Below are 27973 nucleotides of genomic sequence, written 5' to 3' on the forward strand. Positions count from 1 at the left end.
CTTTGTGCACCATCCTCTCACCTTCTGGCACTATATCAGACGATGCTCCGCTGCTATTCTTGGGTTTTCACAGCGAATTTTTCGGAATTGTGTGGCCAGGTCCTTCTTCCTAGTGTGTCTTAGTTTAGAAGCTCCGCTGAAACCTGTCCACCATGGGTGACCCTGTTGGTAAATACTGGTGGCATAGCTTACGGTATCACTGTAACATGCAGCTGCCACAGTATGACAACCGACAGGTGGGTGGTGTAGTTCCCTGACTGGGATGTGAACCCAGGCCATAGCGGTGAGAATGCTGAATCTTAACAACTAGACCACCAGGGCTGGCTTGGAGGCTAGCTACCACATAATGATTAGAATTTCTCACAATTCCGTGAGTCGACTGGGCAATTCTTCACATGGTGGTGTCAACCAGAGTACTGCAAGGAAGACTCCAACCTGGCTGTGCATACAGGGCTGGCAGCTGGTGCTGGCAGCTTGGCCGGAAGCTCAGGTATGACTATTGAGTGACAGCCTCCATTCTCTTCCACTTGGGCTTCTCCACAGGACTGCTCGGGTTTTCTCAGAGCCTGGGAGCCTCAGGTTTGTCTGACTTCCTACACAGCAGCTGCCTTCCCAGAGCACAAAAGGCCTTCTTGAGGCTTAGACGCAGAACTAGACCAGCGTCACTTCCATTCTACTCTACTGGTTAAAGCAAGTCTCAGGTCCAACCAAGATTCCGAGGGAGGGTAACTACCGGAAGGCATAACGCATCAACAGCAACAATGGAACACGGAAAGAACAATGTAGGGATTTGATTTGCTTAACGTTTTCAGGAAGTGTACTTAGTGATCATTTAGTATATCTAAAGTCGTGCTATATGTTTGTCCCTCTACCGCTCAGTGTGTATCATGGCATTCACATCTTAACTAGGTAAAAATAAACTGAGGCCAAATCTGGACTATGGGCCAACATTACCCCAACTCTTGCCTAAAAATCTCTCTAGAATTCTATCAGTGAGAAGAAACAGTCTCTGCAAAAGAAAACCACAAGCTCCATTCGAGGGTATGCTCTCTCAGTGCAGAGAAGAATGCAGAAACCCTGCCTATACTGCTCTAATCCCCATGCCAACAAGCCATCCACAAGCAGTTACTAAAATGACTACTAGCGTACTCTGGGTCAGAGCTAAGCGCTGGATAAAATGTGTTGTAAGGCGTGATCCTGAGAAACGAGAATTCTTAGCGACACCTTGGGCCTGTAATCCTTCTGCCCGCAGGAGCCACAGTAAATCCTACTCTAGCAAGACTTAGTCTTAGCTCAGACTGCAATAACAAATTACCATAGACTGGGAGGCTTAAACAACAGAAATTTGTCTTCTCACAATCCTGGAGGCTGTAAGTCCAAGATCAGGATGTCAGCATGATCAGGTTCTGGTGAGAGCTCTCTTCCTGGCTTGCAGATGACCACCTTCTCCCTGTGTCCTCACATGGCCTCTTTGAAAGAATGAACTCTCTGTAAGCTCTCCGGTGTCTCTTCTCATAAGGGCACTAATCCCATCACGAGGGCCCCACCCTCATGACCTCATCTAACCTTAATTACCTCTCAAAAGCCCCACCTCCAAATACCATCACGTCGGGGTTTAGGGCTTCAACACAGGAATTTGGGGAGGACACAAGCATTCAGTCCACAGCAGTCCTCAAAACATATTTGATGAAGAATGAAAGGAAATCCTCAAATGGTGCTGTGTTAATAAAAAAAAGAAAAATGCAAAGAAAGACAAGTATTTGAATGATGACTAGGCAGAAGCATAACTAATATGATTGCGGAAGAGAAGGGAATTTATGGGCACCAAGAATTTGGATGATTTGGGATAAAATGCAGATTATACAAATACTCAAGTTAAACCGTAAGTTTCAGCCTATGTTTCAAATCAAACTTTATAAGGGCTTAAACCAGGAACAAAGATAAAAGACTCAATTTTTACTTTTTCTCTCTAACCTTGCCCTTGACCAAGGATAGGACAGAAGAAATCACACGGCAAAAGAATGACAATATTCATAATAATAACAACAAAACAACCAATAACAAGGAATACAAATTGAGAGGAACATGACATTACAAAAGACAGGGACGAGATAAATTACCATCAAAATAATAACATTTGACACATATTAAGTTAAGCACCAACAGATACAATGTGCAGCTATAATACGAGGCAATCTTTTGGAAAAACAAATTTAACAAGTGTGTTACACTGGTTAGCAAAAGGTCAAAATGAGGTCACAGTCATGAGTTTAGCCGGCTTCCTTCTGTCCCAGGACCACAGGCTGCTAACAGCTGCCTCTCTGACTCAGCCAGCCTCTCTAAAACATCTGTGTTTTGGTTACAAGACGCAGTGAGTGAGCACATAAAGAAAAAAATTATTCATCACTATTGGGAGAAAAATAATCGGTAAATGAGAAGCACTGTACATGGTAACTAACAGTAATAATTTCTATATCAATTTTTTAAAAAGGACTTAGCACAATGATAGATCACAGAATATAGCGGATAAATATCTTCATGGCACTGAAAAAATATGCTTGTCAACCTGGAATGCTACACTGAAGCCATCGTTCAATAAGAAGAAAACTTGTGGAAATAACTAAGATGAGAGCCATCCAAAAAAAAAAGGTAGAATCTAAATAAATAATACTTATAGGAATAGAGATGCTTTAGTGAAAGGATTGGCTGTAAACGATGAATCCAGTTAAAGACAGAACCTACAACTATGAGAATTCTGGCAACAGAATAGACCGTAATATAACAATGTTGAAAATATATTTATATAACTTATAAAATCTGTGAGAAGGGGAGGTGGAAAAATTGTGAATATTATTTTCCTTGGCTTTCCTAGCAGGAAATTAATCAATACTGTCTAAATTAAAAACATGGAGTTAAAAAAAAATAAAGGAAAATAGACATTTTCCAACAACACACACATAAAATTCAGTTCTACAAATAAAAAGTACTCATTATTTATAATTATAAAAGAAAAATACCAGAATACCTACAAAGTGAGAAAAGGCAAGAAGACCCTAAAATATCAATAAGGAATGTTCTAGATAGTTCAAGATGCACCATTCAATAGAAAATGTCAAACACATAAGTTCTGCGTGAACATCACTCTGCTCCCCATACCTTTCCAAAAGCTGGTTTAGAGTCACGAAGCTCTATAAATTCCCTCAGCTACCCACTCTCCGAACTATAAAAATTTCTAATCCACTGAGTGTTTCTAAGTCCATTGTGTTGAGCTGTGGTCACTATCCTATGTCACCCCATGCCACTCTTCATCCCTTTTCTGGCTAGGGTCCCTCTCCCCAGACCACACGGCTCTGGTTAGCTGTCAAACAGGCCACACACCCTCATGGCCAAGGCCAGCCAGCCCCAGTACAGAGTCCTTGTGGATATGGTGACAGTCCAAAGGTAGATATGTGATCAAAAGCACAGCCAGCCAGAATCCCTCCTTGAAATTATAATGCACACTGGCAGGATGAAGCTGGGATGACATACTGCCATAGCTTCTGGCTGCCATCTTCCCTGGTCTCCTAGAGGAAGCCCATCTTAGCAGAAGAAAATGAGGTGAACAGATAGGCGAATGGCTAAGACCACAGCAGAGAAATTCCAGGAAGCACTGAGTCTCAGTTCCAATATCTGAGGGTCCAGTTCTGGATGCCTTTATTAAAATGCTGTAAGTTACTCGCACCCCAAGATCCTTCCTACTTGTGGGAGAAAATATTCTCCATGTGTAAGTTGTTTAGTGGGTTTCTGTCACCTGGCAAGAGAAACTGCCTAATTAACCAACCCCTACTACTATTTCCCATCTTTTCCTCTCCTTCACTTATGCCTTGGATCACATTTCTCCCTAGTTCTGACAGATACCAGAGCCTAGTTTTCTAATGACGGACACCTACCCTTCCCACAGTTTAGCTTGAGTTCCTTCCCTTTAAAAAACAAACACACAACAAAAAACAAAGCCTTTCTCTTTTCCTTGAATTGCCCTCAAGCTCTCTGCCTCTAGGTCTTTGCTCAAAAAGTCCACAGATGTCTTCACCATCCTTTCATGTTCTTCTTCCTGTAACCTACTGCAATTTGACTCCTATTCCATTGAAACTGCTATCCCAAAGATGAACAATGACCTTTTATTTGCCAAATTAGAAGAATGTTTTGTCAAGGTAGTTGGCACTTTGTTAATGTTCAATAAAAGTAAGCTGGCATTAGCAGCAGCAGCAGCAGCAGCAGCAGCATCGCCATGCACCATCATCACCAGCATCAGTTTTTATGTTGCTAAAGTTATTTTATAAGCCTTTGTTGGGGCCTAGGGTAGGCTACCCCAAACTATCCCACAATAGCATACTGATTATTTTGAAGTAAAGTTACTTGAGAAGCAGAAAGGGCATTCTGAGCCTCCTGTTTCTGTTCCTCCTGAAAGCAGGAAATAAATCTCTCATGTGAAAGGTGCTCTCCTGCATCCCAACCACCAGAGCTAGGAATTCAGGGCCGAGAAGCCACAGCAACAAACCTTGCTAATTTACCACCTCAAGTCTAAACTCTGCTTAAATTCCTATTTATATACCTCAAATCTAAGTTTCCTTGTCCTGCCATTCCTCACGAATATATTGTTTCTTTGTGCAAAAGATAAATATACTGACTGCTTTGTTCACTCTCTGAGCATCATTTCTTGAAGATCTCCAAGAAGTACGCATTAAACTGGGGTTTTCTCTTGTTAATCTGGTCTTGCGTCAATGTTATTATTAGTCCAGCCATAAGAACACAAGAAGGGAAGAAAGGGGATTTTCCCTTGCCCTGACACCTTTCTCTCCCCTTAGATTGACCTTTAACAATAGGTCCTGTCTTCTCATCACTGCATCCTTAGCACCCAAGATATATGTTTGAGGAAGGAAGAAAGAACCACTGGGCTCTAGGAAGGTGTTCATGTAATCATCTTGCACTAAATTTTTTCTTCTTCTTCTTCTTCTCCCCAAAGCCCCCCAGTACATAGTTGTATATTCTAGTTGCAGGTCCTTTCGGTTGTGCTGTGAGCACTAAAATATTTTTAACAAAAGATGTACTAAGAGAGTCCCAAACAAGACTTCTTCCCTGACTCCCAACCACCAGTAAAATTCCGGTGGAAGGTCTGGGGGCCCTCCTCACTTCTGCTTCCTTCTCCCACTTGCCACATCATGGGATCTAACACCCTTATAGGCCAGAGTCACGCGTGGCATGGAGCAGAGGGAGAGAGCAACACTGTTCAATGGAAATATAATACCTATGTAATTTTAAATTCCATAGTAGCCACATTAAAAAGTAAAAAGAAATAGGTGAAATTCATTTTAATGACATACATACTCACATTAGTAACATATACATGATGTTTAAAACAGTATATACAAAATATTATTTCAATATGAAATCAATATAAAAATTATTAACGTGATATTTTACATTCTTTTTTCATGTAAATCCTTGAAATATGGTACTTATCTTACAGCACACATTAATTTGGACTAGCCACACTGCAAGTGCTCAATACCCATATGTGGCTAGTGTGCCGGACAGACAGGAGTAGAGGCTCCAGCAGAGTAGGTCCCCAGGGAACCCAGAAGGTAGATATGAGGTCAAAGTGACAAAGCAAGAGGGGGACTTTATGAAATGCAAATCTACAGTCATTGTCTTTCTTTAAAAAAAAAAAAAAAAACAAACACTTTCAATGACTTCCTGTTGTTATAGAATAATGACCAAATTTATTAAAAGGGCTCACAAGGCCTGATGGTCTGGGCTTTTCTGACTTCTCCAGTCCAGTGTTTTTCTAACCCATGTAAGACTCTGGCCTGTATGCATTATCTATAAGACTTCTGTGGATGGCGAGCTGAGACAGACAAATAATACCAGAATTGCTAGGGGTTTACTCTCTTCCCCTCCCACCTCATGGCCACCAACAATCTGGCAAAGTCTGGGACCTGGAAGAACCACTCTGTGGCTCAGCTCCAGGACAAAAACAGACTAAAACAGGAGGTGAAGCCACTCAGAAATTAGTGGGATCTCTAAGTGGAGTGGGAATAAGGGTTGTTCTCAGGGTCGAGAAAAGGAATTTTTTATAAGGTCATCATACAAATGCAAAAACATCTGCTTATTCATAAGTGAAACTAAGGGAGGAAAAACTTAGATGCAAACTATGATACACATATCACAATAGCCGCTTGACAGGGAAGGAGGACATGGTCAATATCATTAATGAACTAGGAGTTCTGGCCTTTTCCAAAAAATATTTTGTTTAATATTCAGAATGCGTAATCCGCATGCATATCCAGAAAAGTGAAATCCAGGTATCAAAAACCTATAAGTAGGCAGAGTTCAATTTTACTGAACTTATAACATATCTGCAGAATTGTACTAGAAGAGCTGTTTAGTACGATGTGAATATTATTTCCAAAATGCATCTTTTAGAAATGTCATAGCTCGGCAAAAGTAAGTTTATTATCAATCCTATTTAATAAGTGTTTTTAAATAAAAATATCACAGACAAATACTAGTGAATTCTACTTAAATATGAAGAATTTTTTCACAACGTGGTTCATACTCCTGCGAGATAAAAATATATCATGATAATGTGGTTGCCTTTTTGCTCCTCAAAACACAAAAGCCGATATTTAGAGATTGTCCTTTCTTAGAGTGCTACCCAAAAAAATATCATACATATGTGTGTATGTATATGTTTTATATAATATATAATTCATTAAATGCGAATTTTGGATTCAAAAAGGTTAAAGGAAATTTTCTAGTACATAAAAGATTACAACAAAGAAAATGATGCCAGGTTATCTGTCTTTTATACAGAGTGAGGAATTTTCACTTTACCAACAGGCATAAGACTAATTGCTTTAAACATTTTTAAAACACAAACAGCCACATATCCTGGAATAGATCACTGCCTAGAAGTGTGGATAAAATGTCTTGGACCCAGTTATTTTAAACTGAATTAATAAGGAAGAAATAATCTATGAAATAATAACATTTTTATGAAAATATAAAAAAAAAAGAAACAAGGAAAAAATGCACAAAGGATGACAATCTCTATAAATGGTGAGGGCATGATTTCCAGAATATAAAATTTAAAAAAGCAAAGTGCAGAACAGTGCTTACTGTAAGCTACACACTTTTTATAAGAAAAAGAAGAAAAGCAGGCCAGCCCTGGTGGCCTATGGGCTAAGTTCAGCACGCTCCATTTTGGCAGCCCGGGTTCACCCATTCAGATTCCAGGCGTGGACCTACACCACTCATCAGCCATGCTGTGGCGGCGACCCACATATACAGCAGAGAAAGACCAGCATGGACATTAGCTCAGGGCTAATCTTCCTCAAGTAAAAAATGAGGAAGACTGGCAACAGATGTTAGCTTAGGGCTAATCTTTCTCAGAAAAAAAAAAAAGAAAAAATAACAGGTGTCCCTCTGCATCCATGAGTTCTGCATGTACAGAGTCAACCAACTCTGGATGGAAAGGTCTAGATGGTTGTGTCTGTAATGAACATGTGCAGACTACTTTTTCTTGTCATTATTCCCTAACGATACAGGATAACAACTATTTACATAGCATTTACATTGTATTAGGTATTATAAGTAATCTAGAGATGATTTAAAGTATAAAAGAGGAGGTGCATAGGTTATATGCAAACATTAGACCATTTCATATAAAGGACTTGAGCATGGGGGTCCTGGAACCAAACTCCCACGGATACCCATGGACAAATACCTTCTCTTTTGCAAGAAGGATAAATAAAGAACAATGGAAATGTTTATCAAGAGAAGACGGGTGACAAGTGAGATTTCTGAGTGCAACTTTTTACAAAGGTTCAATGTTTTAACAATTTAAATGTTTTACATTTTCAAAAACTAAAATTAATAAGGAGAGAAAAGCTAAAATTGAATACAAATAAATGAACTAATCTATATCAAACTGGTAACATAAATAGAAAAAATTAATTGTAGTCACTTTCAAACACAATACCTTGACCATACAGCCATGGTGAGATATAATCTAAAGATAAAAAGAAGCGCCAAGATTCCTTCAACTTAACCCAGTTGGTTTATTGACGGTTGGAATAAGACATCATAATTTTAAAAAACATTGTAGGGTAAAGCAAGCAAATATATTAATGGTATGGTGAAGCATTAGGGACCAAGATTTTCACTGCAAGAGATAAAATGGAAATGAATAAGCAGTTAAATTAAAAAAAATAAATAAATGCGTGTGATCCAACAGGAACCACCGGCCACCAGAGGGGACTTACTTCTTGGCAGTACTGCAGGATGCCCTCCTTGGTGCCAATGCAGGTCTTGGTCCCTGATGGATCTGACTCCCACTTCCCATTCTGCACATTCATGTGCATGTTCAGTTTGCCACAGAACATGGCGATCTGGGGTTCTGCAAGCAGGCCAGCATTGCCATCCGTGGGCACCTAAAAAAAGAAGTTTCGGTTAGTTATAGAAATCCATAGCGCTGAGGCAGAGATTGGGGGAAAGGCTGTAAAGAGGAACATGGCACAGAGCAAAACCCAAAATAGTTGTATTCCTGCTAATTCTCAATTATGAATTAGCCCTGCCTTCAGCATTCCTTTGAGTTAAATATTATGTATGCCACATACGTCTCCAACCACCCATAACACAGTATGTTTTTTCACACTGAAACGAAGAAATTAGTAATATTGAGAAGAACTTATTCATTGCAAAGCTTATACATTTCCCCATGGCAGATTTTGTAGTGCCTGCTGAAAGGTTCTGAAAATAAAATAAGATGCTTTTCTAAAATAAATATAATCGCTCTGGAGGAAACCACATTCTCATAATAACTCCATCTGACTCACACAAAGGACAACGCCAAGTTCCTGCATGATGACCAGGTCTGGGAGTGATGTTGTGTGTCACCTCCTAGGGCTGAGGGCACGATGCTAGTGTGCATTAGTTAGCAAGTGACTGCATTACGATTTTTTGAACAGAAAAATTACTGAAGAATTTACCAGGCACAAATGTGACTGAAATATGTTGTCTGTTCCACCAGTTTTTGCCAGAACATTCTCCAGTATCTCTCAGCTCTGAAGAGTATGGTAAGGGTGCTGGTGTCCCGTCTCCCCAACCACACTGCCAGGAGGCAACAAGGACTCACTCAGAGCCGAGCAGAGTCCGTGCCATGTAAGAAGCTCTCCATAGGTCTTAGCTATTCCCACCGCAGGCAATACACCATTCCATGAAAATAACTTTGACAAGGTGCCCTTCTGTATTTCCAAACCCTTCTGTGCACAGGTATTACCTTCACATCAATATTTTTAAAAGGGAAAATGGAAGTTCTGAAATACGTACACTACCTCACTGAAACAGGTTCTTTTATCTCAAAAAAGGAAAACAAAAAATCATCAAGAGATGAAAATTAAATCCAGAGGAGTAAAACTGTGATTGGAAACCAAGGAATCAAAAGACACATTAAGCAAAATAATTCCTCCCTTGTTAAATCCCAGCTGCTGAGGAAATCTGTGATATCGATGCCAAAAGTTCATTTCCAACAGAAGCTATTCACGCAGTCGAGAACTGGGTGATTCTATAATAACTTGTATCATTTCTAAAAAGTGTTCACAGCCGAAAAAACAACAAACACTAAAATTGCACTGAGACAGCTGAGTTAAAGAAATAGCTTCCTGACACTTCTTCCCACGGAAACATAAAAAATAGATCAAACATCTGTCCATTCTAGTCATATTCATATATATTTTGTCCAACCACAACAGTGGATTTATGTCCTTTAAAAACTAAAAAAAAATCTTGAGGCTGGCCCAGTGGCGTAGTAGTTTAGTTCATGCACTCTGAATGAGCAGCCCAGAGTTCACTGGTTCAGATCATAGGCACGACCTACACACCACTCATCAAGCCATGCTGTGGTGGCATCCCACATACAAAATAGAGGAAGACTGGCACAGATGTTAGCTCAGCGGCAATGTTCCTCACCAAAAAACAAAAAATTTTGCACTGAAGCCAGCTGAGACCTATCACAGAACTGGATGCAAAAGCTCCTGGCAAAATCTCTAAAACCCTGTCTCGAGTAACATTTCCTACATTTCTAGTTTGACTTTGTAAGGTATATTTAATTAACAAAATTCTACGTCTACACTGCCAGATGTAACAAACAGCAGTTGAGGCCACAGCATCAGATGGTCAGCAGGAACAGCTGGGACCCCTCAACTCCCCAGTTTGGGTCCCTTGCCACCTCCTACAACTTCCAAGCCAGAGACTGAGGGGCTCATTCTCCAATGGATGCAAAGAAGCAACCTGAGGGGAGTGCTCTATAAACATAAGTTTCACAGCTCTCCTGAGCAAGCAAGAGGAAATTCAATGCCTGGATCCTAAAAATCAGAATACAAATTTTGTCAATTTTATTGAAATAAGTAGTAAGATAATAACACTGCAAGGAAGTCAAATAATAATCTGATACCCACAGATAAGGCCCTATATTAGATGCGATGGAGGATATGAAATATATTTATTACATAAATATATAAATTTACTTATTTATAAAATATGGGCCATGCCTTCAAGGAATTTACAACCCAGTAATGGAATCACCATTGTATTCCCTACGGTACTTCATTCTGCTCAAACTCACTCTTGTCCTAGAGATTTCCAGTCTTAGCAGAATCCTGGCACTTTACCCCTAACAGAACAGAGTTATGATCTCTGTACCTCTGTTCCTTACAGTGTCTATTTCCTTGTCAATACAAATACCCTTTATTCCATATCCTCCCCTAAGGAACACTTACATGCCAATTTCTCTCCCAGTGGTAGAGAGCCTCTAAGAAGGCCCCCAGGGATCCCAGCCTCCTGGGATTCACACTCTTGTCACTGTCAGCGCCATCCCATAATGTATCAGGGCTTGTAATATAGCCAAAAGGATAGGTGACTTCAAAGGCAAAGTCATAAATAGCACCACGGCTTTGTCCTTGCTCTCTGGGATCACTCCCTGTGGGCGAGGTCAGCTGCCATGTTGTGGGGATGCTAAAGCAGCCTTATGGAGAGGCCCCGATCCTGAGGAACCAGGTTTCCTGTCAACTGCATGGTGAAGGAGCCTGGAAACATCCTTGGAAGCCCTCAGAGACCTAGAGCCAAAACCACCCAGAAGACACTCCCAAATTCTTGACCAACAGAATCTGAGATAATAAATGTCTGCTGTTTTAAACCATTAAGTTTGGGGTAAACTGTTACACAGCAACAGATACCTAATACGCTCCTCCTTTTCTCCAGCTCCATAATACAGCCACAAATAGCCTTTGATCTCCTCAACTGAGAAAAGTAAATACATAAAAAATACTGCCCTCCATTGTATTATCCTCTAGAGCAGGGGGTCAGCAAATTTTTGCTGTCAAGGACCAGATGAATATTTGAGGTTTTATGAGCCAAACAGTCTCTGTTGTGACTACTCAGCTCTGCTGTAATGCAAAAGCAGCCTCAGACAACATGCAAAATGGATGTGGCTGTTTTACAATAAAATTTTATTTACAAAACGGGCAGTAAGCCAGATTTGGCCAGTGAGCCACGGTTTGCCTATCCCTGCTCTAGAGGAACTATCCTCTTCCCATTTCTGGCAACAAATTAAATCAATTAAATCAGCCAGTGATTTATTTATTTATCTTGAGGGTGGGGGGAATTCTATTTTTTTTTTTTTTTTTTTTTTTGGTGAGGAAGATGAGCCCTTAACTAACATCTATGTTGCCAATCTCCCTCTTTTTGCTTGAGGAAGATTGTCACTGAGCTAACATCTGTGCCAGTTTTCCTCTATTTTATGTGGGGTGCCGCCACAGTGTGGCTTGATGAGCGATGCTAAGTCTGCACCTGGGATCCTAACCTGCGAACCCCAGGCAGCTGAAGCAGAGCACGCAAACCCAACCAGTACTGGCCCCAGCTGGTGAATTAATAAACACTCACTGATAACCACCTTCTCCCCTGCTTCTTAAGCCCCCTGTAATCTGGTTTCCATTCCCACCACTTGATTCAAACTGCTTTCTCAAAGGTTCCACATAACCTCCTGAGAAACTACATATGCTTTTTCTTCACTATCTGTGTCCTTCTTCAACTTTGCCATGCAGAATCTTCCTTGCAAGTCTTTTCCCTTGGCATCTGTCTTCTGTCGCAATGAACTATCCTGGCTCTCGTTACTTCTCTAACTACTAACTCACAATCCTTCTATTCCACAGCATAGGACATTCCTAAAAATGGGGCCATTGATTCCCATTTACCTACTTTAAAAAGTCTTGGTGTTCTCACTCTTTCAACCCTTAGCTGCAGAGAGGCAACTCCAAGATAACAACAACAATAATAAATGGCAGCAGCTAACATTTCTTTCTTCATTCCAAAGTTTGAGTATATAACACATGCTGGGCACTGATGTCATTTTGGGGACAAAGCAGTAAATCAGGCCAAGTCTTTGCCCTGACAGCAGGATGACCAATCATCCCAGTTGGCCTGGGACTGAGGGCTTTCCAGGATGTGAGCCCTTTAGTGCTAAAACTGGGAAAGTCCCTGGCAAGCTGAGAAACTGGTCACCCTACTGATCACCCTGCCTTTTTTGGATCACCTACCATTTAGGATCACCTAGGGTAGGTCACCCTACTCTAAATGCTTCTTCATTTTTTCCTATCTTGACTTCTTAATTTCTTTTTATTTCTTCTACTCTTCACTTTGTCATCCTTCCCTTTTCTTGACTTTACAGTTATTTTGATGCCATCTGTTTGTATGTTTGTATATCCAACTACCACATGGTGGTGGATCTTTCTCACATCTCTTTAATTAATTAATTAATTATTTTGAGGAAGATTAGCCCTGAGCTAATAGCTGTTGCCCATCCTCCCCTTTTTGCTGAGGAAGACTGGCCCTGAAGTAACATCCATGCCCATCTTCCTCCACTTTATATGTGGGATGCTTGCCACTTGCCAAGCAGTACATAGGTCCACACCGGGGATCCAAACCAGTGACCCCCCAGGCTACCAAAGTGGAACATGTGAACTTAACCACTGCACCACTGGGCCGGCCCTCAGATCTCTTTAAATGAATGATTATGGTCTATCATATTACTGGAAAACATGTTTAATTGCCTAATGATCTCTTAATAGGAGTTAATATGAGAATGCACATGCTTCAGTTCCTTTTGGATTTTCCACCAGATGAGATCCAATATTAACTCTAAAAAATAAGTATAGAGAGTCACAGTCAATAACAGGCCCCATTTTCTTAGAGTGGAGATTGTATAATAGTTCAAACTTTGACTCCTTAATAATTAGGGCAAATTATTATACTAGAAATTGTAAAATTGGCTGTATGTATACATCTGAGGCCCTTCACAAATAAATACTTAGATCACAAAACCACATCTCGGTAAAATTCTTTCCCAAACCAACACCAGGTGTGTACACAAAGATTGGAGCAAAGGGCTGGGAGACACAAACTGAACAAGAAGCTTTTCTAGTCTTACTGAAGCCCACCTGTAAATAATTTCACATTTTAAGTAACATATCCTGGCTCAGTTAATTAAAACAAGACAAACAACCTACAGGATCCTTACCTGCATCAAATAACCCATTTAAGAAACAAAACGTGGTTGCTAGCAGCAGCCCACTGACATTCAGCCAGAAGGAAACCATTACCAGCCAAGGTGGCCACACAGGAGATAATACTTAATCTTCCAAGGGCACAACAGGTTTACTCAAATCCCTTCTTCTGAATGAAGCGTCAAAGAAATGGCTTATTTTCAGGACCTGCTAACATGGACCCTCTTAAAACTGGAATCTTTGGGTCCTAGAGTAAGTTATTTGCTGCCAGCGAAAATGCATACTCTGCCCAAGTCATCCTAAAGATCATTAGCCCTAACTTTTTATAAATATTTCTCTTTTTAATAGAAAACACAAAAGCTTTAGTAGATGGGAAATATAACCACTTAAATAACTATTACATTTTGATTTTGTTTTCATCTTAACATGATCTAAGATAACTTAAGGTTACTTTGCAGAAATCCAAGACAACACCTAAAAGATTGGAAGCCTGGTATCGCTGGCCATTCATGGTCTGTGCATTTCTGCGAGACTAAAGATGAAGATAATTCTTGTAAATGGAATGACTTTCCACTGACATCATAAGATCAGAGATGTTTTCCCATGGGAAAACAGTGTTCAGTGACAATGAACAAAACAACTGGCTGAAACAATGGAGCATCCACACACTGTCTCAAAAGCTAGAGGCTATTTACAGAGCGCTCTGAGCTACAGACACCTAAACATGCTGCAAATCCTTTAGAAATGATCCTTTGCTGCCAGAAAAATATTTCAGGGTCTTAGCATACAAAGTAAAAGTGAAAATGGACTTTCCAAAGCAAGTTTGCTAGCAAACGGCTTTAAAAGGGCTTAAGGAGAAGTTAAAGTAAACAAATAGAAAAATATATACCTAATCTGGGCCAATCTTTGGAGGTGAACCTGGAGCCCTCCACCTAGAATCAATCCAGTTTACAAGTGCAAAACTGGCTTCTAGAACTTCCTAACAAGCTCTCCTGCTGTCTTTCAAACTGGGTGTTCCCTCTCCCCAAAAAGTTTCTCTCTATTATCATCAAGGAGATCAAAATTCCTTATAGAGCAGGCTTGGCAGGATTCCTCCCCACAGAGCCCCAGCTAAAGGGGAAAGGAACAAGGGACTCTCTGTTTCACTGGCTGAAAAGTCCTGCTTGGCAAGGCGAGGGCACAGATCCATAGCTTAGCTGCATCCGTGGATTTATGTAATTTGAAGGTTTGTGGCTAATGAAAACCATCTGGTTTCTGCATTGAAACGGACTTCTCACTGGTCTGAATAGCTGGTTTCATATAGTGGAGTAGTTGGTACTATTTAATCAGTTCCCAATTTCCTCAGGGTCAGATTCTTGTATAGTAAGTATCTTTTTAAAAGCACACAGTGATACTATTTCTATCACATCCGCGGTTTCCTCACGTAAATACAGTTTTCCCTTAACTTGGGCATAATTCAATTATGTCCCACAAAAATGCCTTTACTTTTAAAACATTCAAATTTTCCATTTTGAATGTAATTAACTGTTCTCCAAAATCATAACGTAGAGATTTGAGAGTGAACTCCTTTTAAAGGGGAATTAAATATATCGCTTAATGCTTAACATAAGCAAATTTTCATTCTCCAAAGGAAAAGACTATCTGTGAGGTTTTCCTTTAAATGCCCCCCCCCCCAAAAAATCATAAACAGAACCAGAACATCTGCAATTGCCCATTTTATCTCTAGCAGAGGAAAAGTGAAACTAAAATTAGAATCACAAAACTGGAAGAATCGGGAAAATCATTCACCCCAACTCTAAGCAGAAGGAAAAGGTTCTCATAAGGACTTGTCCAAGGCCACAGAATTACGAAGAAGCAGAGATGGGAGTTGGACCTACTCCATCAAGGCTTTCATCAATGTGACCAGGCCGACTCTCAAATTAAAACGGAAAATTGCAATTTTCGAAGGTTTTGCCCCGTGTGTGCCTGCATATATTTGTGGTGAGACAGAATGGAGAAGCTAATTAAAGCATACAGAAAAATGAAATGTGGTTCCTGAAACTGTACACGGCTTCAGTTTACCTGTGTGGAGAGGCGGCCACATTCCTCCCATCCACTCTTTGCCGTACAATTATTTCAGAGCTCGAGTTTCAGGCTAAAAATTTCCCACAAAAGTGAGCAAAGAGAGAAAAAACTCCTTTGAGAAAACTAATCCACGTATTTCACTGCTTGAAATTTGACACTCTTTTGGGGGCACTGTTGACCTGGCTTCAAATTACAAGTTATTGCTCCTGGATAAATACATGGCCTTTGTTGATAAAGTTAATTCGGATACTGACCCACAAAATGGAGGCCGCCCCAGTGGTGCAGCCCACATCACAAATCTAACTCTTAGTCAACCTGCACTGAACGGAAACCTTGACAGCTGTCAAGGAAACTTGACATACACCAGTCAGACTCCACCAATTCAGTTTTAGCTAGTTTACCTGATCCTGGAAAACAGGACCTCCTTGGCCTCATAAGGAAATCTCTGACCTCTTAGCCAACCACGCCCTGTTCCCATGTCACCTCTTCTACCGCTGTATACAACTCCTTCTTGCCCCAAACCCCTCAGGAACAGAGCTCCACTGATTGTGAGGCCCTGGACTCCCCCAATCCCTAGATTGTTATCCCTCGAATAAAGGACATCAAACTCATTGCTAAATTGTTTTAATTTTGCCATTGACAATAGCAAGCTTTTGTTTGTACTCAAAGGACAGATATTCTAAAGTGGACCCAAAAGTCCTTCCATCTCATAACCAGGCTGGTAAATAATTCTTGCTGCTGGTGCCCAGTAGGAAATCAAGTAGTTCTTACAATAGAAAGCTTTGTTATTCAACACCCACGAAATTTATTACGACGTCTAAAGCATGAAGATTAGGCAGGCCCAAGAAAGAGGGATGTCCACTGCCTAGAACAGACATAAAACCAGAATTTTAAAAAACAGAGCCTCATGTATGGCAAACACACTATTTGCCTAAAAAATAGTCTCCTATCCAATTAATGCCCGTTTAGTTTCTAAACAGTGAATGTTCTATATTTTAACTGCATGCATATAAATATATATATACTGTACCACGCGTAATTGTGTCTAATGTGCTCTTGCATTGGTAACAGTCAAATTCTTTTCAACATCATTTTGAGGAAGAAATAGTTTATCTCTTTAATTTTGTCTTTAATCATAAGTTTTACTGACGTGTCATATAGCTAATATACAAAAATATACAGTATCATGATCTTTATACTATTTGACTCTCTCAATATTGCTATTATCTTATCAGCCTTGACCTTGTGAACATGGAGATAGGAAAAGAACTAAGGCAAAAATCAAAGCATCTACTTAGGCCGTTCCCTTCATTACCTCATTTGACTCTTAAAAGAAACAAGATAAGTTACTTCCACATCTACTTAGATAATCAGAAGGGCTCAAAACTTGCCTAGGTGGCTGTTTACTCCATAGTCCATGTGTGCTTTTTTCATATTAAGCCAGCTGGCATTCCTGCTACTAGTTCTCAAGCTTTCTTATTTTTAAATCTTGAATATTATTTTCAAATAACTTTTTTCCCCCTATGGTAGTAGTATTTTGCAGTTCTTTGTTACTGGCTTAAAAAAAAATTAATTTTAGAGCAAGTAAAAGGGGGTGCAAATTGAGTTTAAATGTTTAATCTGCGCCAGCCCCAATGGCCTAGTGGTTAGGTTTGGCCTGCTCCACTTCAGCAGCCTGGGTTTGGTTCCCGGGCGCAGACCTACACCATGCCTCTGTTGGTGGCCATGTTGTGGTGGAGGCTCACATACAAAAAAATAAATAAATAAAACAGGGAAGACTGGCAACAGATGTTAGCTCAGAGCAAATCTTCCTCAGCAAAAAATAAAATAAAATAAATGTTTAATTTGCATTCCTTAAATTTAAATCACTAAATGTCAATATCTACTAACTTTTGGTAGCTTTCTGCCCCTAACATGCAAATGCAAAAGTTTCTCCTAAATTAGTTCTTTCCTTAAATCAGAAGCAGTCACCTGAATCTGCAAAGTAGGGGTCCAAAACCCCCAACATCCCAACTGTTAATGCATTTTCACCAACCATTACTTTACTTAAGCTGTATGTTCTAATTTTTCAACAGTGAGCATATACCTGCATATGTATATCCCAGTATACATACCTACTATGTGGCTATCTGTATAGTATGTACTGGTGGTGCAAGTGGTAGTAATATGCACACACACAGTTTACTGGGAGAGATCAATTAGACCAACTCTCAAATGGCAGTGCTTTGCTGAAATCTCATTCTAGAGTTACTGCATTTAAGTCATGTTGCTAACAAGCTGGAGGAGTTGGAAATTGGGCTCCTCAGAAATGTTGGTCTGAATGGCAGTCATTTTAAAGAAATTTGATGGCAACAAATGTACAGTTTTCCAGTATGATTTCCACTGTTCTGACAGCTAGGGCCGATTAGCATGTAGCACATAATGCAACACAGAAAAATCAAATTCTATTACTCCTCTCCATTGTAGATACAAGAGATATTCTATAGATGTTCAATTTCTGAAGTTTTACTGCTTTCTTTTAAATCTGGCCACGCTCAGCCAAGATCAGCTGACCCCATAGGCCTAAGAGCTATAATAAGTTATTATTTTAATTGAATTTTGGGGTGGGTTGTAGCTCTGCAGCATCATTGCAGCAAGAGAACTAATACAGGCATATATTTGATAGGAATAACTAAAATACTAAGTGATAGAATCAGGGCTCAAAATTATTTCAGAAGGTAGAAACTTTTTCTAATTGAATTTTTTAAGTACATACAAGCACGTGTATTTTGCCTGAAATAATTCTTTGAAGTAGTCAAGGACAGGAAAGGCATAGCTGGGTAGCAGCTCCATAAGAAAAAGTCCCAAAGGCTTTAAGCAATGAAAATGAAAGAAAATGAAAAGCTAATGCACTCTTATGCTTTACAAATACAGGGCCCCAGATGATCATGAGAAATCTTGCTGTGTCAAATCCCATCTAGAATGATGTATTCACATTTTTAGCTAAACACTAAAACGTTAAAGAAAGGCTACCTTGGAGGAAAACAAAATTTTATCAGGGTACTTTTAAGAAAACAGGAAAAAATAAGGGTGGAAGAAAACAACTGAAGGAAAAATCACAAGGAAGAGCCTATAAATATGACCAACAGTGATGGAGAGTGGTGTTGAAGGAACATCATCAGATGGTGTGCCCCTCATCAAGGGGCCACTTAAATGGATACCCGTCCATTACAGTTTCAGAAGAGGTCGCTGAAATGTGTGAGAAGTTAGATGAGGTTAACAGTTTTCAAAAGTTTGTAAGCAGTAGGACCTTGTGTTCAAATAAAATTTTGTGTGAAATCCTCACAGCTGGGCACTTAGCTCCTCGGAAGCTGGATTTCAGCCTCACACAGCTTCTGAAGCAATGGTCTCCCTGAAAATTTATTTTTCTACTCCCTTTTCTATTGTTAGCTTATGGGCCTTACTACTCTGCACCCTCAAAAGCCTTTGCTCTTTCGGTTCCTGCATTCTTGAAAACTCTGCTCCCTTACGTAGTTCTCCAGAAAATGACTATACTGTTGAGTACCCTGAACCTGGACTGTCTGGGAAAGGTGAGCAGTAGCTAGTTCAACTGAGGAGCTGAATATTTCATTTGATTTAACTGTAATTAATGTAAATTTCAATTACTCAATCCTACTACTGAGAAACTTTTAAGCATGTTTAGAACAACTTGGGTAAGCAAATCTGCTTTTTGACTGTAAATTTTATGAACTCTATGAAATTTTTCCAATGAAAATTCAGCGTCCCAATTGAGATTTTGATGACTTAGTATGAAAAATATGTTGTAAAATACCCCATAATAATTTTATATGCTGAAATAATAATTGTGTTAAATAAATTAATTCCAACTGTTTCTTTTTACTCTTTTTTAATATGTCTCCAGGAAAACTTTTAACTACATACGTGGCTTACATTTTATTTCCATTGAACAGTGCTGCCCTAAACATGCCAGACATAAGCCAGTACAAAATTTACAACACAATAATAAATTAAGTTCACGTCAACAAGTGGCCCGTTTGTCTTTTATTAATCTTATGGCATGCATATCGTGGTCTCATGGTCTTTTTTATCAATTCTTGGAAAGTGAGGATGTTATCTAGTTTAATTGGCATAGACCAGCACATTTATATCCAGAAACCTGATAAATATTTGATATTTAATATATTATATGAAGTAGGGATCAGATAAGAAAATGGCTCAGCTATGGTATATGATCAATACTCTCTTGGTTTTATCTCCTAGGACTGGAAGCGAAGGATTAGATCAGCGGGAAATTAGATGATGCTCCAAACACAGGCACTGAAGCTTTTAAGGAGATGGCAATCAATTGTTGTGATCTTTAAATCTGACTGATTTTGTGGACTTAACTACTTTTCCTTTCTCTTTATACCTCCGTAAATGACAACCTATTTAAATACACAGGCTTCATTTTTTTAATGAAATGTATTTTGTTTTCACTCGATATGTTTTTAAAAGGAAATATTTGAAATCTGAAAACAGTCTAATACTATTAAATAGGCCATCCTTCTGGCTCACATTTTACATGTGGCTGTGTGCATATAAAATCTTATTCTAATTACACTTCTCCCAGCCAAGGACATGCAAATTACATTAGCAAATACTCATGCTACTAAGATCACAGTCCACTAAGCAGTATGCGCTTGTTGAAATCCATGTAACACAAGCAATGAGGGTTCTTGCCACACATAGGCTTGGCCCAGCCCTCTGGTGTGCACAAAAGAAGGTGGGGTGACAAATGGGGACGCGCGGAGTTCCGGAATGTTGGGTCAAGCACTCCGTCACTTGATACCACACATTGAGATCATACCAGACTTCACCCATGTGGCACGAAACAAATCCCAGAGTTACAGCCTCAACATCACCTGGGTTTAGCACATAGACAGAGCCAAGCAAGTGGAAGAGGAATGAGTTCTAGATAAAACTTATTTTGTTTGCCTTGGAAAATATTATCCCCATGTAATTTGCAAGCTAACTCATTATGACCGTTCGCTGGGTCGTTTCTCTTCGGAACATGAGGCTTTGCATTTTGCCAGGATATTTGTGGTACCCTACTCATCACTAGGCAGATGCACGTATCTTTTATGCAATGTCATAAAAGATATGCAATGTCATTCAGCACTATATACTAATGACACAGCTCTAAAATAGACTTTTATCAACAGCACTTTAGCCATAGCACTACAATAGATTTTCTAGAGTGTAAGGCTTTTGCTAATATTCCTAGGGTATAAATAAGTGCAAATTTAAAAGGTTTTTAGTTCTTACTTTTTTCTCTTTATTTCTTCTCATTTACCCACTGCAGCGTTGGCCCATTCAGAATGTATAGCAGAGAAGAAATAGAGCACTAAGGGATCGTTAGAGAACAAGAAGTCTTTGAACAAGCTGCAAGTGGGGAAAAAAAATGGAAAACAAGCTTCCAGAAGAGGTAATGGGTTTGTAAATGGAGCCAGTTTATCATTTAATTAGAACACACTTCTGTCCAAGAGTCCATACTACTTGGACAAGGGGGAAAAAAGGGTGTATTTGTCTGCCCTTTGTCAGCCCAGAAATTCATTCCTATTTCCCTAACAGCCTCTACCTGGTCTCAGGCCTCAGGCCACTGTGAAATCAATGTAGGGGGAGAGACAATTAGGACTAGAATGGGGAGAGGTGGTTAACGGGATTCCTAGTCTTGGACTCAGTGAGGGAGTCAGCACCCATATCAAGGCCTGGTACATTCCAGAATGTCTATATCCTTTCATATCTTTATAATTTCTAGTACCAAAATGGTACAAAAATACTAGCAAGGTTGAAAAGCCTTACAAAGATGCTCTTTTTCCAGGTAAGTGAAGATATAATACTGTCCTTCAGTGCATATTAAAATCTCAGAGCAGCTCTCAGGGGGATGAGGGACGCACACATCAACCTCAGAACCCTAATAAACTCTCCCCAGGAAGTCATTGCCCTCTGACTTCCTACCAGCCTGAGGCAGACAGTTCAGAACACTCTGAGAGTCAGTTGGCATGTCATTATCAGTGCCAAATTTAAGGCACCTGTATGTTTTAGCATGGGCCCATGAACTTGTGTTTTATAAAATGGTACCAACCAGTCCTCGCCATTAATAGATGGCTTCCAGTCAACAGTATGAGGAAGATCATAAGCGAAGAATGATAATTAACAAACTTTATGAAAAAGTTTCTGAAAAGTCTTTAAAGCTAGTCATATTAGAGGAGATCAGGTGAATGGGAAGGGGGAAAAGAGGGAATAAAAGAATTTACTCCATGAAAAGTAATTGAGACAGAGGCAGATATTTACCATTTACATCTGTTCTTATCTCTTCATACATACACATGTCCACATTTATGTATATAGTGAAAAGCCACCTAGATTCTGTTGGAATAAGAAAAAGTATAAATAAGTACATTATATGGGAGAAGAGTTCAAATATCTATAAGTCAAGTGGCATCAAAGAATTCATGGTCTTAGAACTTCACTTCTCTATTTTTAGAATATTTACGAACTATTTCAGGAAGAGAACAAGAGGTACTTTGTTTTTGATAAGCAGAAAGGATTATTTACATTATATCTGTTCAAAGTTCCATAATATTTAATTATCTACCTTTCTTGGCCTGCATTAAACACTCACACAATCGTGTTTTTATAACTAGCACTTCCGGTAAAGGTGAAAACTGCTTTGCAAACATAATAGAAATTCAGAGAGAGTATTAAGTTGATGTGAGAAATCTACACTAACTTTCAAACAGCATTCCTGTTCACTGTTCAAACTGTATTCTGTTAACGTATCAATTTTAGTGTAAGCCAAGATTATGTCTCCTCTTCCAGCGTTACAACACTGAAGAACACTCCAGGTTCAAGTTTCAGGCTATTTGCTTGATAAGCACGGATAGATTATCCTTCTTAAATAAGGCCCCAAGGCACTTCTCAAAGAAGCTTTCCCTCTCTACAGCCCTAAGACTCACAATAAGAATTTTTCAAATTGCCTTTCCTATCAGAAGGAAGACTATTAGGAACTACAATACTAGGAGAAAATAATTCTGAAGGGGAGGTAAAAATGAAGACTCTCTCTCTCTTTTCTTGGCTACAAAAATATATTGTTGCAGAAACAATAGAAGACCAAGAAGTAAAAATTACTCTTCTGCTTACTTCTAATGCCAGTGTTAATGACACAACAACTGAGTCTTAGCTTCTTTATCTCTAAGTGAGGATAGAACCAAACTGGTGTTTGGGGGCCCACATATGACCTACATGAAGGCAATTTCAAAGCGACAATGGTAGAAGAATGTGGGGGGCTACCACTATGAGGATGCAGCTGATGGGACCACCTGTAAGTGTTCATCTAAGCTTTATCTGTTACAGTAGAAGAGGATAATGTCTAAACATTTCAAGTGTGTGGAACAAGCATTCCTAGTCCCTTTTTTATGTAAATGCAAACAAGATGAGAGTTATTACTTCACTGTTTGCCCAAGATCCTCCTTACTCTTCACCAGTCAGCTCTCTCTCCCACATACAAGCACTCAATAAATATTTATGGAAAGCATTAAGGAATGCCTGGCATGAAAAATAACAAGTATAATAAACTAGAATGTAGAAAACGTAATTATTGATAAAGGCGTGGAACAATAATTCCAATGTAGATACCTATGAGACTTTTGATGGTGGCACGAGGAGAGTCATTTCCTAATATGGAGAACAGAAAGGGCAGCACCCGAGCCCTTATCTTTACCAACTCCCAAACACCAGCTACAGTTCAACTTGTTCACAAACCTCAGCCTCCTCTTAGAATAAAAACAAAAGGGCACAAAAAGCAAGGTGGCTTATGATCTATGTGGCTCAATCAGCTTCCATGTTAATTTCCTGACTCTTTGCTAACACATTCCTGAGCAGAGCATCATTCTGTAATTCAAGCAGAGTCAAAAAAAAATCAGATTATCCGACTAGACTCCTAGAACTGCACAAACAGTGTAGGCAGCCAGACTCCTTTAATAAGGCATCCAATCAACCATTTAAAAAATTCCTGCAGCTAAAAGCCCTCAGCAGCAGGGAACAGATTCTCAGAGATTTCAGTGTAACCTAACACCTAAAGTGAAGGCTAGTGTAAAAAAAATACACCTGAAAATACTATGGAGAAGAGACAGAAACTGATTGTTGAACAGCTAAGCCAAACAGCATATGCCGATAGTTATCAAATACTTGTCCTTCCCACTTCAAACAGACAAGGTTTCAGAGCTGTTTGATTCCTGGGTTAAGTTTCAGCAAAGCTCTGGCTTAATGCCTAATAGTAAGATAAACATTTCCCAAGTACCGAACACATTCAAGGCTGGGGGTCGTGGGGTGACCTGAACATCCTTGACTTCAACGGACATATAGTGGTGGAGACAAAAATGAGGTGGCCCCACTCACTAATAAAAGGTGCTGAGTGATAAAGCAGACTGGTTTGACCTGGAGGAGGCTGGAGGCTGGAGTGTGCGCTAGGCAGACCGAAGACTGGAGCAGAGAATGGACATTGGATGAGTGTGGGAAGAGGCGGGGTGAAAGGCAGGATAGGGTTAGGTGTGAATGACCTTGAATTTGTAATATACGTCTGAAGACACAGGGAGTAACTGCCGCAGTTCAAAGAGAGCAAGAGCCGAAACTCATCTGTGCATGAGGGGGATGCATGGGTGCACGACTCTTTCATGGGTCCCTTCCTCACTAAGAATATATTAAAAGTTACATTTTAGGGCTGAGTTGATATAAAGATGACTGTAATTCAAGCTGGATTCATTATTATATATTGTTATGGCTGATTTTTTTCTTCTGATTTCAAAAGAAATTAAGATTGAAACATTTTCATGGGCTCCTAAAGGTATCATAGTATCATAAGCCAAGGCACTGTGCCTACTATGCATAATATAGAAGTTGGCCCTGGGGCGTAGAGAAAAGGGAGAAGTGCACAGCCAAGACCAGAGCATGAGCTAAAGCACCAGAATCAGAACAAGAGCAGTGAGGGAGAACATGGAAGTGGAGGTGGAGAAGATTCTGAGGCTTGTAAATTTCAAGGATGAGACCACACGGGGTGGTGGTGGCAGCGGGATATGAGTTTGCAACGCCTTCTCGGCTAGCAACAATAGTTGTCTTGCTAGAGAAGTGAGTTTGTCCCAAAGGGGTGGAAGAAAGAAGGAAACAAGTGGTACTAGTCACTACTTCCCTGATTTATTAGTCAACATCCTGTTCCACCACTATCGTTATGCACCCCAGATCACACCCAGGAGTTCTCAAAGTCAATCTGGTAGATCAATCCATTTACATTTCATTGCCTTGAGTGATGGGAAATTATTTTAATTTTGAAAACGAGCAGATGTTTAACAGAGCTGTGCAGGGCTGCCATTCTGCCTTTGCACACTGTTCCCATGTAACCTGGGGAAAGAATGATCTGGAATCTTGCATTGCTAATCCGATCCTGATCTGCAGGGATGTCTTACTGATATGTCTACAGAGAAATAAACCCTAAAATAGAGATAGAACATGTACTACAATCTTTATCCTCCCTTGAGGAAGAGAGGCATGATGTTGTGTTGGAATTTAAGTTCTACCAAGAAAGCTAACCACGGAGTGATTACGTAAGCAAAATGTTTTAAACAAACTTGTTCAAATAAACCAAGAGAAGTACACAGCTGTGATCACACAGACACACACATGCAAAAGACAGTATGTGGATTCAGGCTTCCTACCTTACTGCAAGTGCTCATGGTATACAACCCTAAGCAGTAAGAATTTTAAGTAACTGGAATGGAGGTACCTTTTCAGATTTGCTCAAAGGTGTTTTATAGGCATAGCATTTTTCTAAAGAGGGAATGATGTGGGCGTACACCTAACACTAAACTATTCTGGCCTAACCAATGAAGGTAAACTCTCAAATGTCCACATGCTCTCACTTTCTTTTATAAGCATGGCAGATCTTTAGTAAAGAGCTGCTTTACCGTGGCACTAGTCTTGCCTGTGATGTTTAGCTATGCAGTGATTATCCACCAGGGAAAGCTTGTTAACCCACATGGATCACAAGCCACCTTGCTTTTTCTTTTTTTTTTTTTTTGAGGAAGATTAGCCCTGAGCCCTGAGCTAACATCTGCTGCCAATCCTCCTCTTTTTGCTGAGGAAGACTGGCCCTGGGCTAACATCTGTGCCCATCTTCCTCTACTTTTATATGTGGGATGCCTGCCACAGCATGGCTTGTTAAGCAGAGCCATGTCGGCACCCAGGATCCAAACCAGCGAACCTCAGGCAGCCATAGCCGACTGTGTGAACTTAACAGCTGTGTCACCGGGCCGGCCCCCACCTTGCTTTTTGAGCACCATGAATTGTTTTTAGGTGGAGGCTCAAGGTTCTTGGGAAAGTTGACTGTCACAACTTGGGTGGTGCTATTGGTAGGTGGAGGCGAGGGATGTTACTAAATATCCTACGATGCACAGGACGGCCTCACACCCAATCAAGAATTATCTGGCTCAAAATGTCAATAGTGCCTAGGCTGAAAGCTCTGACCTAAGCTTTTTCCTTAAGGGGAAAGAGTTACATCTTACTTATTTCTATATTTCTAGGAAAATATTCAGAAGAATATTGGCACTCAAATATTGGTTGAACCAAATAGATATCCTTCCAGAACACACTGAAATAATCTAGCAGAAATAATGTAAACAGCGTAACTACGTAAATCTGACAAAATACAGCTTGCCTTCCACAGATGCAAAAATATATACATCTATGTTAATTTTTAAAGGTACTTGGGATATCAAAAGTTATTAAACATTAAGCAGAATAACCCCTCCGCTCAAGACTGGCCTATAATTATTTTGTATACAATAATAAAAAATGACTTTATTGTATTAACTTCCTGTGGGTAGATCTACAACAGTAATCTATCAGTTAAGAAGTCTTGAGGATTAATTATCCAACCTACACACACACACACACACACACACAAAAGGGGTGGTAACTACTTCTGAGCAAAATTCACACAAAAGCAGGATCACATACTCATAATTAGGGTTTCAAGACTAAGCAATCTGGCCAGATCATCTCTCTGGGTAAAGACTTTCTAATTCTAGCCAGTGACTTCATAATGAACAAGTTAGAGAAAGGGAGAGTAAGATAAACCACTGGAATCTCTTTGAATAATTAACTCTACTAGAATAACAAGTGTATGCCAACAGGTCACATAAATCAAAAACTCTATGTAAAGACATGACAAAAAAATTCGTTTCCAGAAACTTCTTTATGTCCTGTACCTGCCACTATGAACCTGGTCTAATCCATCACTTCCTGGAGCTCTAGAGACCTCAGTGGACTTACAGCTGGTTCAGGGTACCTGTAGGGGAAACTGGCTGAGGGAACCCCTACCTGAAGGTACCAATATGAACCTCGGAATCAAAAGGAAAAAGTCAAGTTCTGTGTTTAGCATTTACCAGCTGTTTGGGGGAATTTCTTAACTAACTCTTGATTTCTTTTCTCCCTATAGTGGATATATTAACACTTCACCTCACAAGTTACGATGAGGATTAAAATTCAAAAATATACATAAAATGGATAGTAAGCAATTTGTTTTAAGAGCTAGCTATATTGACTCAGGTTCTATGTAGCAAGAAGAAAGAAAAGAAGTAATTCCAGAATGAGAAACTTCTCGAGACATCTGGAGACTGAACTAACGAATACAGAGCACTTGAAATCTCCTGAGAGTCCCTTCAAAGATGTCTGCTGTTTATTCAGGAGTCCTGAGAGAGGATTTCCTGCTCTAAAGCAGATGCTGACTACATAACCAGATATGATATACTGGTTTAAAGAATGCCTTAGGCCACTTGAAATAGAGAATCTTTCCTCATTTACCTGCCAGATGTCTGCCTGCGGACTAGGAATGACACTGTAACCCAGTCTCAGCCGCCACCTGTAAGCTCAACGTGGCAGACCTGACTCACCAAATCTTCACAGTATTTTTAAACCATCTACGATATTTTAATTCACACAGCTTAATGGCAATTGTAGCTCTTTTCACAATGTCTAATACAAGGTTCATGAAGTCCACTCTGACAGTTTACTATGAGCGAATCACAACTCTAAACAGTGAAGGAGCTGGAGCAAATTTCAAGACGTTAAGAAATTTTGGTTTATTTGTTTAGCCACAGTATTAAATTCATTTTTCTTTTAAGATTTTATTTTTCCTTTTTCTCCCCAAAGCCCCCTGATACATGGCTGTGTATTTTTAGTTGTGGGTCCTTCTAGTTGTGGCATGTGGGACGCCACCT

The 27973-nt window shown here is 39.7% G+C and overlaps 1 protein-coding gene and 1 long non-coding RNA gene across 8 annotated transcripts in view; one reads left to right on the forward strand and one right to left on the reverse strand.

Annotated features, from left to right (window-relative positions):
* APP (amyloid beta precursor protein) overlaps positions 1-27973 on the reverse strand; it is a 254504-nt gene that overhangs the window by 186784 nt on the left and 39747 nt on the right. For 6 of the 7 annotated variants that reach the window (XM_003364177.5, XM_003364171.5, XM_003364176.5 and 3 more), the window contains exon 2: positions 8304-8471. In XM_003364177.5, the coding sequence (XP_003364225.1) occupies positions 8304-8471 (168 nt within the window). Of the gene's footprint in view, positions 1-8282; positions 8472-27973 lie in introns of all 7 variants that reach the window. The other variant, XM_070252098.1, reaches the window with a different exon arrangement.
* On the forward strand, positions 380-27876 carry LOC138920854 (uncharacterized). Its single transcript, XR_011432784.1, has 3 exons — positions 380-490; positions 21004-21126; positions 27193-27876. It is a non-coding gene; the product is annotated as an uncharacterized lncRNA (long non-coding RNA).

Source organism: Equus caballus, chromosome 26, assembly GCF_041296265.1.
Source record: "Equus caballus isolate H_3958 breed thoroughbred chromosome 26, TB-T2T, whole genome shotgun sequence".
Lineage (NCBI taxonomy): Eukaryota > Metazoa > Chordata > Mammalia > Perissodactyla > Equidae > Equus > Equus caballus.